This window comes from Gorilla gorilla, chromosome 1, assembly GCF_029281585.2.
Source record: "Gorilla gorilla gorilla isolate KB3781 chromosome 1, NHGRI_mGorGor1-v2.1_pri, whole genome shotgun sequence".
Taxonomy (NCBI): Eukaryota; Metazoa; Chordata; class Mammalia; order Primates; family Hominidae; genus Gorilla; species Gorilla gorilla.
This window is the reverse complement of record NC_073224.2, coordinates 54,161,754-54,174,663: the sequence shown is the minus strand read 5'-3', so window position 1 is coordinate 54,174,663 and position 12,910 is coordinate 54,161,754. Positions and strand designations below refer to the sequence as shown.

At 52.0% G+C, this 12,910-nt stretch overlaps 1 protein-coding gene across 8 annotated transcripts in view; it reads right to left on the bottom strand.

Moving 5' to 3' along the window:
* Window positions 1–877: 877 nt before the first annotated feature.
* SYT2 (synaptotagmin 2) overlaps window positions 878–12,910 on the bottom strand; it is a 119,882-nt gene continuing 107,849 nt past the window's right edge. For all 8 annotated transcript variants that reach the window (XM_019028887.4, XM_055368344.2, XM_004028171.5 and 5 more), the window contains 5 exons: window positions 12,642–12,809; window positions 12,154–12,321; window positions 10,623–10,740; window positions 9,487–9,620; window positions 878–7,250 (listed from right to left, as the gene is read on the bottom strand). In XM_019028887.4, the coding sequence (XP_018884432.3) occupies window positions 7,044–7,250; window positions 9,487–9,620; window positions 10,623–10,740; window positions 12,154–12,321; window positions 12,642–12,809 (795 nt within the window). In that variant the 3' untranslated portion in view covers window positions 878–7,043. The remainder of the gene's footprint in view (window positions 7,251–9,486; window positions 9,621–10,622; window positions 10,741–12,153; window positions 12,322–12,641; window positions 12,810–12,910) is intronic.

The window sequence follows — 12,910 nt, the reverse complement described above, 5'->3', positions numbered from 1 at the left end:
TCCGTTGAAAGGCTCATGCCCCTCACCCTACCCAGCCTCAGGGACTGAAGCAGCAAGACAGGATAGATGTTAAAGGATCTGGGCTCATGCTCCCTCAGGTGGGCAGCTCCCATCCCTGCTTGCATTCACTGCCCCCATGCCTTTGGACCTGATGGACAAGCACACATCTAGCCAATGGTGTTCCTGGAGGACAGGTGCTGGTGTAAACTGACAAAATGGTAGCTGCTGGTCTGTCCTCAAGGAGAGGAGACAGGTGGAAGTGGGAACCGAAGCAGGAGTTTTACTCTTCCCTGGTCTTTGGGGGCAATGCTGTCCCACTCTCCCTTTCCCTAAAAATTCTGAAGCCCTATCCCTGGTCCCTAACATCTTTGCTTCAGAAGTTAAAGACATTTCAAGTTATTTGCAAAGAGTCAGTTGAGGACTTTGTAGAAATTGTTACTTTTCAAATTCCCACTTCCCAGGGCCAGCCTCCCTCTTGTCATTGGGCTCAGACTGTGGCTGTTCCCTAAGCCCAGCTCTAGGGCAAGGGAATTCAAGAATATAGTCCCCACCACCACCCCGCCCCGCCCAGCCTCCCAGACAATGTTCCCCGGCACCACCACACTCCCCACAGTTCCACAGCCTGGCATGTGTTCTCAGGAGATGTGTGGGCCCCAGCACCCACCAGAGTGCCAATCTGGTCTTCCCCCAACCCCAGGAGAGAGGGGACCTCAGCCCCTTTTGGTGCTTCCCTGAAGGGAGATTCTGGGTTAGAAGCCAGAGCCTCAGGACCATCTCACCACCCTCACCCACCATACTGACCCTCACAGGCAGCTCCCACTCCCTCACCCCCACCTCAGCGCAGCAAAAACAACCAGAGACACCCCCCACCCCCAGGTTTCTTTCAGCTCATTTCTTTAATAAGGAGACGCAGTTCATTACAAAATAACAATTTGACAAGAGATCAGACAAGAACAAGAGTCCACATAAGGGAGATGGAGAGCATTGCCAAGCAGAGGTGGGAATGAGAGGGCCAGGGGCAAGGGCTGTACATGTGTCCTTCCTATGGAGATGAAGGCAGGGCTCCTGGTGGGCTGACCTGGGCGAAGCTAGGCTCTGCCAGGCCCTGATTTTGAAGTTTTCAGCCCCAGGGTTTTCAGAAAGCAGCAAATCAAGTCCTTAGATGGGCAGGAGTCAGGGCAGAAGGGTCAGCATCTTTGAAGAGGCCCCCCTAAAGTCCTGATCGCTAAGGCAGGTGGGATGGAGGAACTCCTGGTGCCCCATGCACACTGCTCCCATCACCTCACCAGACAGATGCTCTCTCAACTCTTGCCTCAATTTCTGTCTCTGCTGTGGGTGTGGAGAGTGGGAGGGCCCCAGAGAGAGCTGGAGGAAGCAAGACATGTCTTCACTGGTCCAAGCACCTGATTGCAGCCTGCTCTGAAATGGTCCCCTCCACCTTCCCCACTCTTTCATGTCCCAGCACAAAGGTCCCTGGGACTTCTGTGTGCAACTTCTGTTGTGGTTTGCGCAGGGCAAGCCTGCCTCCACCACCTCTGGCCTCGTCGAATGCGCCCTGCCTGATTCCCCTCCCGTTCTCTCTCTCCTTCCTCATACTTGTCACAGTTGCCAGGCCTGAGGCATCCTGGGCTCTTCCCATGCAGTACTGCCCTCAGGTGCCCAAGGGGCCAGAGGCCGCAGGCAGCGGGGCTACCTGTCCCTCTCAGTTCAACAGGATGACCTGGGGCCTTGGAAGCCCCCAGGCCCCTCTACTCACCTCTGCTACTTGGTGCAACTGGCTGGGGCTTCTCTGGGGAGCAGGTGTGAAGGTCAGGGGGCTTAGTCCACACCTGCTCTGCCTGAGCCTCTCTCACAGCTGGACCTGCCCACCCCACTCTCAGGGGATCGCTGGTAGCCCTGAGGTTGCCCCGCTGTTGGGCTGCTTTCTGTCAGACTGCAGGAGGATGCACGAGGGAAGAGCGTGAGCCCCTGTATTCACCGGCCTCTCCCTGAGTCCCTCCTCCATCACCACCCACAGACCCTCACACTACAGAGGTGAGTAAGCAGGGATGGTTCTGTCATCCCTGGCTGAGCCGCTGACTGGCTGCTCCTGAAAATCCTGGTTGCCTCCACAGGGACCCCAGGAAAGGTATGCAGAACCATGGAGTCCCACTGCTGCCTGCTCCTCGCCCAGCGTAGAGATGGAGCTGAACTGTGAACCCAGGCCGAGGAAGCCAGCTCGGGCAGGGCCAGCATGGGCATCTCCTGAGACCCCACCGGAAGCCCTGGACACCGTCCATTCTCATGACACGGGACTGAGGGAGCAGGAGGGGGTGACAACAGGTGAGCCCTTCAGAAGTGTTCTGTGGGGAGCCAGTTGGAGAGACATGGGGGCTCCTGGGAGGAGCCAAGGGAGGCCAAATCTCCAGCAGGAGGCCCCCTTTATGGCTTTTCAGTGAATTCAAACAGTGGGAGGAAGGGGCACACCACACACATACACAGAACATGGAAGCTGCTGGGATGCCAGATACCAGGCTGGACACTGCACCGGGCCCTGAGGGTTGGCTCTGCAGGCAGATGTGCGGCAAACAGGGCTTCAGGGCGACAGGGTCCTCCAGCATCTCCCAAGGCAGGGCTGGACTGGAGCAGGCACCGACTCCCGCCCACTGATGACTCCCATGGGGGATTTCCCGATGGGAGGAGGCAGGGGTGGGGCTGGGGAACAAAGACTTCACATGACATAAAATCAAAGGAGCAGCCTCAACCAGTTCTGTAAAATGGGTTTGAGGTTGGGGATCAAGGGGACTCTCAGCATTGCCATGCGGCTATTTACAGAAAGTTATAGACATGCATCTTGATTAAACAAGATTCTGTTCATATGCTTCTAGGTAATTATCTTCTTTTATATATAATTAAATATACACGGATGGGGGCAGATGAGGCTCAAATGGCTTCAGAAGGTTATTTTGTTGTCGCTTAAAAAATAAAGTAATTCATGTGTCTTCAAGTCACAGTGTCCCCTTCTCAATATTGCAGTTCAAAAAACTGGTTAAGTCAAATCCTTGGGGTTCCTGGCCCCTTGGGACCAAAGGGAGAGGGGGAAAAGTCATAGGGTAGGGTTCCCAGACACAATGCAGGATGACCAGTTACATTTGAATTTCAGATAAACAACAAATTATTTTTTAGTATAATATGTCCCAACTATTTGCCTAGGACATATTTACACTTAAAAATTGTTTGTTGTTGAACTGAAATTCAAATGTAACTGGGCATCCTGTATTTTTATTTGCCAAATCTGGCAACCATAGCATGGGGCTCAGGGCCACCAGGATCTTGGGACTCCTCCCTGCCTGCCACCACCCAGGGCTCTGAGAAAGGGCCCCAAACAGCTTTAGGTGGGAGGGGCAAAGGAAAGGGAAGGGAAGGGGCAGAGCAGAGGATATGAGGGCAGTTCCTGGCTCAATCTCTTTCTACCTTTGAGTGGGAGGGGACACCCTCAGGGACAGTTTTTCTCTCTGTGAGGCTGGGTGAGACCCAGGACTCAGATGCCTTATGAATTAACCTAGGACATTAAGGGAACATGGAAGCTCTCACTCCCCATACCCAAGGAGGTTCCTCAACCTCTTTGCTATCACCCACCCTTACCCTCACCCCACTGCATGGAGGCAGGTTTATAAGAGAGCTGCTTTTACCCACAGGAGGGCTGTAGTGACCTCTCTTCTCCCTCTCGCTGAAGCCTTGGGCCAGCAAAATCATCCCACACTGATTCTGCAGACACAAGTTATGTATGCTTTCCTAGGAAGAAAAAAGATCAGGATCTGAGACTGTGGCCTAATCCCTGCTATCTCATCCTCTAGCTGAGGGACTCCAGGAAAGTCACTTCTCATTCATGCCAAGCACCTGCCTACTGTCTGAGATTGCCCCAGCATTCCTTACCCAGCCTTCCCCAGGCCTCAGCTTCCACTTCCAAAGCCCAAAAATCTGCCTGTAGCTCTGGCAGAGTTAGCATCCCTTCTGGAACAATTATTCAGGGAGGAAGAAGAAAACGAACTTTCAGACTTTACCCCAGTTTCTGGATGGGATTAGGCTTGTTTTCATGGTCTCAGCTTCTCTAAAAATCACCTCTATACTACTTTCCTTTCTCTGGAACAGACTTTGAGATGAAAACTCACAGCCCCAGAGGCGTCCAGAACCCCTTACTAGCCAGACACCCTAACTCTATCCTGCTTAGTGCCTACACCCCAGTACCCTGACATCCCCAGAAATAAACCTGCCCGGCAGTGAGTGTTTGGCATGATGCCCTGTGGTTTGAGCTACATCAGCCCTCAGGTATGGAAAACACACAAGCAGAAGCATGTTCCCACCAAGCCCATGGACCAAGACAGATGCCATCCGCTACATGGCACATCAGGACCAGCTGGGACCTGAGGAAGGCACTGCTCCCCACACCCACACTGGCTCCACATTGGTGTCAACATTCAAAATCACTCAGCAACCTGTCCCCACCCCTCAAGGCTCCTCACTAGCAGTGGGCTCAGAGTAATAAAAATCCAGCCCTGGTCACCAGGCACATGGACACCCAGACCACCAGAGGTTCCTACCATTGCCTTTCCTCCCTGTCAAGGGAATGCAAATCTTGGGCTTTGGAAGGGCTGAATGAAGTTCATGAATGGAAAAGAATCCAGGTGGTAGAAGATGAATTGGGAAAAGGCAAAGGAGTAAAGGTAGAGGGGATATTGACAAGGGGGGTCTCCATGAATGAGTCTGTGGGATATGGGTGAGAAGAATGAGTCTGGGGAGAGACCCTGAGAAAGCACCAAAATTCCATAACTCTGGGGATAGGAGAAGAGTCCAGTGACTTCTGATGTCCATACCAGGAAATCCCACTCTGTGGCCACCCAGATTCTGAAAACACCCTATTGTCCTACAACTCTCTACCATGACCACACCTTTGGTCCCAAGGACCGCAGTTCATAATCCTGATCAGAGTCTTACCTTCCCATCATTAAGTACACACACACACACACCAGTAAAAATATAACTTCCCATGTACCACTAACAAGACAAAGAAGGATCTCCAAGAGACAGGCAGGCTTTCCAGTCTGTTTCTGGTGGGGGTATTCCCTCATTTCCCTCACTCCTTCATCCAAAAAACAAAGCAAAACCAAAAGCCCCTTCCCCCTTTTTAAAATAAAATAAAAAGACACTCTGCAACTTCTTCACACTGGATCCTCAAAGCCTGATTCCCTCCAACACTGTCCATCTGTCTTGGGTGTCTACAGGAAGCTGAAGTGGCCCAGATGGGGCAGGATAGAGATGCTGCCATTTGTGCTGGGAAAGAGAGATACTCAGGCTTCTGGAGAAGCCATGAGTTTTCTGTGATGAAAAAATGGCAAGGGCCTGAGGGCTTCATGGATGGAAAAGAGAGGTCAAAGGAAGGCAGGCAAGGAGGGTTGGCCTCTGGCCACAAGGGGACCTCACTCTGTTGTCCAGGCTGAAGGTTTGGAAGAAGACTCAGTGCAAACCTGACTAACATATATATATGGCTTTTATATCAGTGCTGGGGACAAAAGGTGAACAGGGAATGGGATACAACTGAGCATGGGTAGAAACCCTAGAAGGTCTCCTCTGCTACTCATTTGGAATGGATGCCCTTTGTTTCTTAGCATTCATAGAGAGAAGCCCCCTAATGGTAGGACGGGTCCTCCCCATAGGTCTCCCTGGGCCACTCCAGCTACCTATCAGCTCTCCAGCATGGAGGGCAGAGGGCCAAGGCAGCAAGGAGTGGGAGTCAGGGGAATTCCAGTGCTCCCCTATATCTCCTCCCAAGGGATCTCAGCCATCTGTCCCCCATCCTCTTCTTACCACCCACTTCTTACCTGGACCTCAGGAGAACTAAGAACATTTAAACTTTCCTTTTAAAGTTCTCTGGCTCTGCACAGATAACGTGTCTTCAGACAGTGTTGCTCCACTTAAAAGAGAAACAGAAGCAAAAGCACAATGGGGAATAAATGCAAATGAACTTGGCTGCTTATATTCTGGAAAGGGAGAAAGCATCTGTGTTTCCCCCTGGATGGGGTGAAGATCCAGGAGTTTAATTTTGGTCTTTCTGGTAATGGGACTTCTGTTTCTTCATAGTTTGATATTTATTGTCAATAAGAGTGAGATTTTGGGACTGAGAGTCCCTGTTAGTCTGACCCAACTAGTGAATAGCTCATATCCATGAATGTCCCAGGAACCACACTTCTGGGGAAACCATGACTGGCAGGAGGAAGTCTTTGATGGCATCATTTGGTCCTAGTTCTGAATACATCCAGTCTTCACATCTTGCTGCCTCCCAAACAGCCACCAACAGGAGTATGAAAGCCCCGGTATCTGAACAGGATCCTGAGACTTTGCCATAGATGAGAGAAGATCTCCCACTTAGTGGACTTCTTCATGTCAGGGTCCCCAAAGAGCCTTCTTTTCCCACACAACTTTACTGTCCATGGCTCATTCCAGGAATGGAGAGATGCTCAAAGACACACACACACACACACACACACACACACACACACTCCAGGAATGAAGAGAGATGCTCAAAGACACACACACACACACACACACACACACACACACACACACACACACACACACACACACACGATCATTGGCCACTGTGATGCCTTCCCTGTCAGGAAGCAGGATGTGCTGCCATTTTGTTGGTCCAGAAGGCTCAAAAAACAGGAACTGCTGCAAGTTTGTGCCAGTAGAGGGCCTCGCTTGGGGTGAGGCAGATGTGAAGCTTTGAAAGAGTCAAGGGAACTGTGACAGGGCATGCAGCAAGGGCAGCTCCTGGGACCGTGAACAGAGCCAGGCTTCTCTTTCACCTCTTAGGGGACTCTCCTCACACAGCCATCAAAGGGAAGTTGGTCTTTAAAAAGAGAAAAACAAGGAAAAACAAGGACACAACCACCGAACAAATGAAAGAAAAAAGAAAACCTCTAAGGTTGCATAACTGAGGTATTGATAGCTCTGGATCTTGTCAGTGTCCGTGAAAGGTGTGGGGTCCCAGCCGCTGCTGTCTACTTGTTCTTGCCCAGGAGTGCATCCACCTCCTCCTCAGGCTTGAGCGAGTGCCACTGGGCGATGGGCCTCCGGGGGTTGGCCAGCATGTCGGACCAGTGCCGCAGCTCTGTGCCCGTGGCATTGCTGCCCACGAAGATCTTGCCTATGGCTTCGTTCTTGCCCAGCTTGTCATAGTCCAGCACGGTGACCACTACCTGGACTTTCTGCAAGGAAAACAAAGGAGGGAGGGAGTTGGCAGACAGAGACGTGGGATCCCATGACCAAATTTATCCTCCATCAACCTCTACTCCCAATGATTGGGAAGGAAAGGCCTCCCGGGGCTCCTTGGTTTCATCTCTGCTCCAGTGAAGACTGAATTGACATGGAGGCAGAGGCCACGCCTTTGGCAGCCTTTGTTTCTACCACTGGGCATTTATTGAGGATGTACTGTGCTCTAGACCCTGTTAAGCACTTGGAGGGGGAGAAGAGGGAAGGAAAAGTGAAAAGATGAATTTCACTTCCTCAATGAGATCAGCAGACATGTAACTGAAAACTTACAACATGAAGTGATAAAGGTTATGCTAGAGAGATGGGCACAAGGTACTGTGGAAACTTAGAGGAGGTGACAGTCCTGGGGCCAATCAGAAAAGGCTTCACAGAAGAGGTGACTGGGACATGAAGTCTGAGAATTTCTCTAGGAGGAGAAAAGAAGGAAGAGGATTCCAGGAAAACAGATTTGCTTGGGTAGAGGCATAGAGACCTGAGAGTGCATTTGGCATCTGAGAAACATTAGACGTTCAGTCATTGAGGTATAGGGTGAGAAGCAATGAGGCTGGTAGAGTAGGTTGGGGTCAGCCAAGGAGTTTGCATTTTGTCTTTCAGGCAAGCAGTAGGGGACTCCTGACGACTTTAAGAAAAGGAGTGTCGTGGACATTTGAGAGAGAGAGCCCTGGCATTGAGTTGGAAGATTTACTGGAGGAGGAGTGGGCCTAATGGCAGGGAAGAGACCCGTTGGAGGATGCTGGAGGGTCTGGGAGGATGGATCCAGAATACCTGAACCAAGGCAGGGACAGTGGGGATGGAAAGTCAAAACCAGGTTGGAGAGGTATTTAGGAAGAGAATCAAGAGGACTTGATGATCAGCTGGATTTGCTGAATGCTCGATGCCTTTTTCCCCTGTGACTCCAGCCAACTCAGATTTGTCCTTCAGGACCAAGCTCTCTCTGGGAAGCCTCACTACAGTCCTCCGCTTCATGGACATTGAAGCTGTTGTCTCACTGTGCTTTACTAGACTGTTTACTGGTGCCCTCCCACTGTGAGGTCCTTGAGAGCAAGGAGTGTGTGGATTACACACTTATTTCCTCATCCCCTAGCCTACCACTTAGGAAATACTCAGTAAAGTATGTTGGATAAATGAGAAAGGAAAAAGGAAATAGTCAGTCTAAGGTGATGCCCAGGTTTCTGACTTGGGCCACTGGGTAAATGATGGACTGTGGGGTCATTCATTGAAAACAGAATTCAGATGAAACAGGCTTGGCTGGGAAGAGGTAGGAAGAACATTACATTGGTTTTAGGCATGTTGAATTTGAGATGCCTGGGTCAGGATGCTCTAGATCTAAAATTCTCTGTAATGAGGACTTCTCTTGGATTAACATTATCACTGAGCTGCCCAATGTTCCCTTGAAGTATTCCATCAATAACATCATACACATCTCCATAGATGACAGAACCAACTCTGAAGATTCTCTTGTACCCTTGCCCCCAGCCCTCCTGAGGGGAGGAGAGGGGGTGGGATCAGCTCACTACAAAGAAGGAGAGACCAAGACTCCATGATAACCGACCACTCTGCAAGCCCCCAGCTGCGCCTGACTTCCCGCCCAAATGGGTGGGTGGGTCTCTTGTCCTACCACGTCCAGATCCCACTCATACCTGGAAATGGTGAAAACCAGACCTGATCTCCAACATTTACAGAACTTGCTGGTGAGAAGGAAGGAAAAATAGAGAAGGCTGGAAGGGTGGAGGGAGAGAGGAGAGGAAGCAGATCAGAGGAGTAGATGGGAAAGACCTAGAGAGCAGTGGAAGTGGGGCAGGGATGGCCAAGACAGGATGTGGCTGGAGAGGATGGAGGTGGCAGTGGCCACTCCCACCCTCTCAGCCAGCTCCCAACCCCTCTGGCACCTTTGCTACACCCCCATACATCTGTGTGCATGACCATGGTCCTTCAAGTCCTAAACGAATGATTTGCAGAATTTTTTGAATTAGTTCATGTTTATCTCCTCAGAAAAGGGGGATCCCTGAAGCACTTGGGAAGGAGGCCCCACCCAGGCACCATTAGACCTCGAGCCTTCCCCCACCAAGAAAGGCTGTTCCATGGTCTCTAGGTGAGTTCCCTCTCTTCAACCTCCCCATACATGTTTGCCCCAAACCCTGCTCCATGCCTAGGAACCCAGGGCTCCAGCACCTGAATCTGCTCAAAGGGGATCTCAAAGCTGAAGGACTCGTTGAAGTATGGGTTCAGGGTCTTCTTCTTCACGGTTGTCTTCTTCTTCTTGAGCCGCTTGCCATTCTGCATCAGGTGGATCTTCACGTAGGGGTCTGCGGAGGGAGAATCCCAACCCCAGAGAGGTTCCCCTTAGTCCCCAGCCCTCCTGCCGAATGTACCAAGGCCTGCCCAGAGCATCGGTCAAGATGGGGTCTTCACTCCGCTGAGACCAGGCCCTCAGAAAGCCCCAAGTCATTCCATCCAGTTCAAAGGTGGCAAAAGGCTTCACCTCCAGGACCAACTCTGACCAGTTGGTTGTGGCTTCCTGAAGCACTGGGTGGAGGGCATTTCTGAGTCTAAGTAAGGCCTTGTGAGAAAGAGTCTGGGGATTCATCTGTGATCCTGTACTGGGGAGTGGGTGGGGAGTGCTGAAGTCAGGACACACGTCTGCTGGGTCATAATCCCAATCCGATCCTCCTAATCTTGCAGACGAGAAACTGAGGCCAAAGAACGGAAATGACCTGCCCGAGGTCACACAGCGGGTCAGTGACAGAGCCGGGCTGGCACTGAAACGCGCTGGTTGGAGCCCATGCCCAGGGCTGATTCTCTGGGAAGGCAGCTGAGGCAGGCTTCATCCCCCAGAGCCCTGTGCCATGGGCCAGCCCCATTCACCGCCAGGTAAATGTGATATTCAGAGCATCTTCCACTCCTTTGCCTCACCCTCCCCTTTCCAGGGCAGAGCCAGCAGAGCCTACAGCCTCTTCTGGAAACATGTCTCGACTGTGGTGTCATGCTTTGGGCTAAGCCCTGCTCATTTCCCTGGGAGAAGTAAAATCCTAAGTCACAAACTTATCTGGGGATGAAATTTCTCTGATCCTTTTCTCTGTAGCCCACAGTGCATGGCCAGAGAGCGCTGGGAAGGCAGCTCTGATGGGGACAAGGGGCCCTTGGAGAAAAGGAGGGCCTGGGAAGCTAAGGCTCCCCCGCTCCTCGAGGAGACATCTCAGTCCCAGGGCAGCAAAGTGTTCCTCTTCACTGGAGTGTGCAAACTCTGGGACTTGGTGCTGACTGGCTCGCTGGTGCCACCCAATGGCAGCCAGAAGCTCTCCACGTACCTGAAAGGCCACCCACGTCCATCTTCTTGAGGTTCTTAGCCTCCAGGATGCAGACAGTGAGCTTCCCAGCCGTGGGCACATAGCGCAGGGAGGTGCAGATGTCGCCCAGCTTCTCCGGCTGTCCAGGGGAAGAGCAGGACTTGGGTCATCTCACCCATCCTAGTGCCTCTCTCATGGCTGACCTCTTTCTTGCCAAAATTAGCAAGGCAGTGATGTGTCCCTGCCTCCCTCATCACCAGTCCCCATATATGTGATGGCCGAGAAGGTCTTCCAGCATCTGACCTTGGGTCCCCCTGATGCAGTGCAACAAAGTCCCTGAAAGTGACAGGTTGGGACCTCAGGAGCCGTGGGCTGAGGATGCTGACAGATGAGGGGGGTAGAGGACAGCTGCGGTGGCAGGACTGAGGGAGGGATCCCTGGGTGGATCTGGGATCTGGGAGGTTGGGAGTACGTTTGGGCTCCCACCCTAGGCCCTGGTAAGGTGGGAAGGTGTGTGAGAAGCGGGTGGGTTAGCCACGGGTCCACCACCAAGGGCCCTGGGGGACTGAATGTCTCAGAAGCCTTCTTTCCCTGAACAGTCCCACCCACCAAGATCTCTCCTTGTGGACCATTCCACTTGTAGTATGATTTGTGGTTTTCGGAGCAATTTGCATCCCTTTTGTTACTATCACTGCAACTCTTTCATGTAAACGAGACAAGAATTCTTTGTAACCAATGAGAAACTGAGGTTCCCAGAGGCCATGGTTTGCTCAAAGTCACACAACAATTTAGCACTGTAGGCAGGCTGAGGACCCAGGGCTCCTAATTCCTAAGGCCAACACCACACTGCAGAGTCAAAGCTGCTCAAAGTCAAAGCCACCCAGGGCAAGACTGACCACATCACACAGGTCCTGGTTCAGGTGTGCTGGCGTTCCTCCCAGGCACAGGGGACAAAAGGGAAAAAAGGATGTCTTAAGCTTCTCTACTCAGCCCTCCATCACTGCCTAGAGTGTGCCAGGTAGCAGGGCCCTGGCCAAGAAATGATTGATGCCCAGAAGGAAGAATGGCTAAAATGGAGTTTTAGGTACACAGCAATTGCTCAGCAAATATTTAGTGAGTGAATGGATGCTGTAGCAGTTCTGGGAGGACAAGTCCCTCTGCTGAGTATCCTTTAGAACAAACATGAGCTTTTCTTGTGGGTGAACTGAGGCACAGAGGCATGAATCACTGGCCTTAGGTAATAGCAGAAGCTTAGGAGTAACAATAATAATGGTGTTTTTATTTATTTGGGTACCTACCAAATACCAGTCGCTGCGCTAGGCGCTTTATGCAGGTAATGAATCCTCATCTGTAAAAAAAGACTAAAGGAGGGAACCCGAGTCCAAAGAGTGTAAGCAACTTGCCCAGGGTCACACAGCCAGGCAGTGTGGAGCTGGGATCCTAACACAGGTCGTCTGCCTCCAAAGCCCACCCTGTTTCCATCATGCCAAGAGGTGGAAGCCCACCTGTACATTCGTCTTTCCGCCCAACCTGGCCTCATCTCTGCTCTTACCTCCTCCTTTTCCCCCCCTTGCAGGTCTCTCCACTCCTCAATGGGCTGGCCGAGGTCCACTGTGTTCATAGGCACCTTTACCTCTCCAATGATGTCATGTTTGGAGAAGCGGTCAAAGTCATAGATGGCCATCACCAGAGTTTTGCCCCCAAGCTCCTGGTATGGCACCTGCAGGGCACAAGCAGAATCAGAGGGGGCCAGAGCGACTCACGCACCTCCAGGGGTGCTATGGGCAGGGGCCTGCATTCCAGCCCACAGAGTCCAGGTTAGTGTGCCGAGACAGACAAAGACCAAGGCTTTTGGGGAGCAGAGTGTGAGGGTGGGGTGGGAGGGATCCCGATCCTCTGTAGAGGCCAGGGGAGCCCTGCAGTCCAGGCTGCCATTGTTCCAGGCTGAGCCATGGCTAAGGACCAAGGAAAGGTCTGTAGAACTCAGCAGAGAATTGGGATCAGGCAGGGAGCTGGAGTCACCCTTCCAGCCCTCAGCACCTTGAAGGTGAAGGTTTCATTGAAGGCAGGGTTCAGTGTCTTCCGATGGACTTTGGTCTCATATTTCTTCTTCTTGTCAGGAAGGAGGAAGACCTTGACATAAGGGTCTGAGGTGCCTCCCATGTCCAGGGCAGGCAGTTCAGCAGCCTGCAGAACACCCACAGTAAGCTGTGGAGAGAGATGGGGAGAAGGGGCCTGAGTCTCAGGACTGCTCCAATACCACAACTGGCCCCAGACCCAGCACCCACCAATTCCGTCCCAGAGGAGGC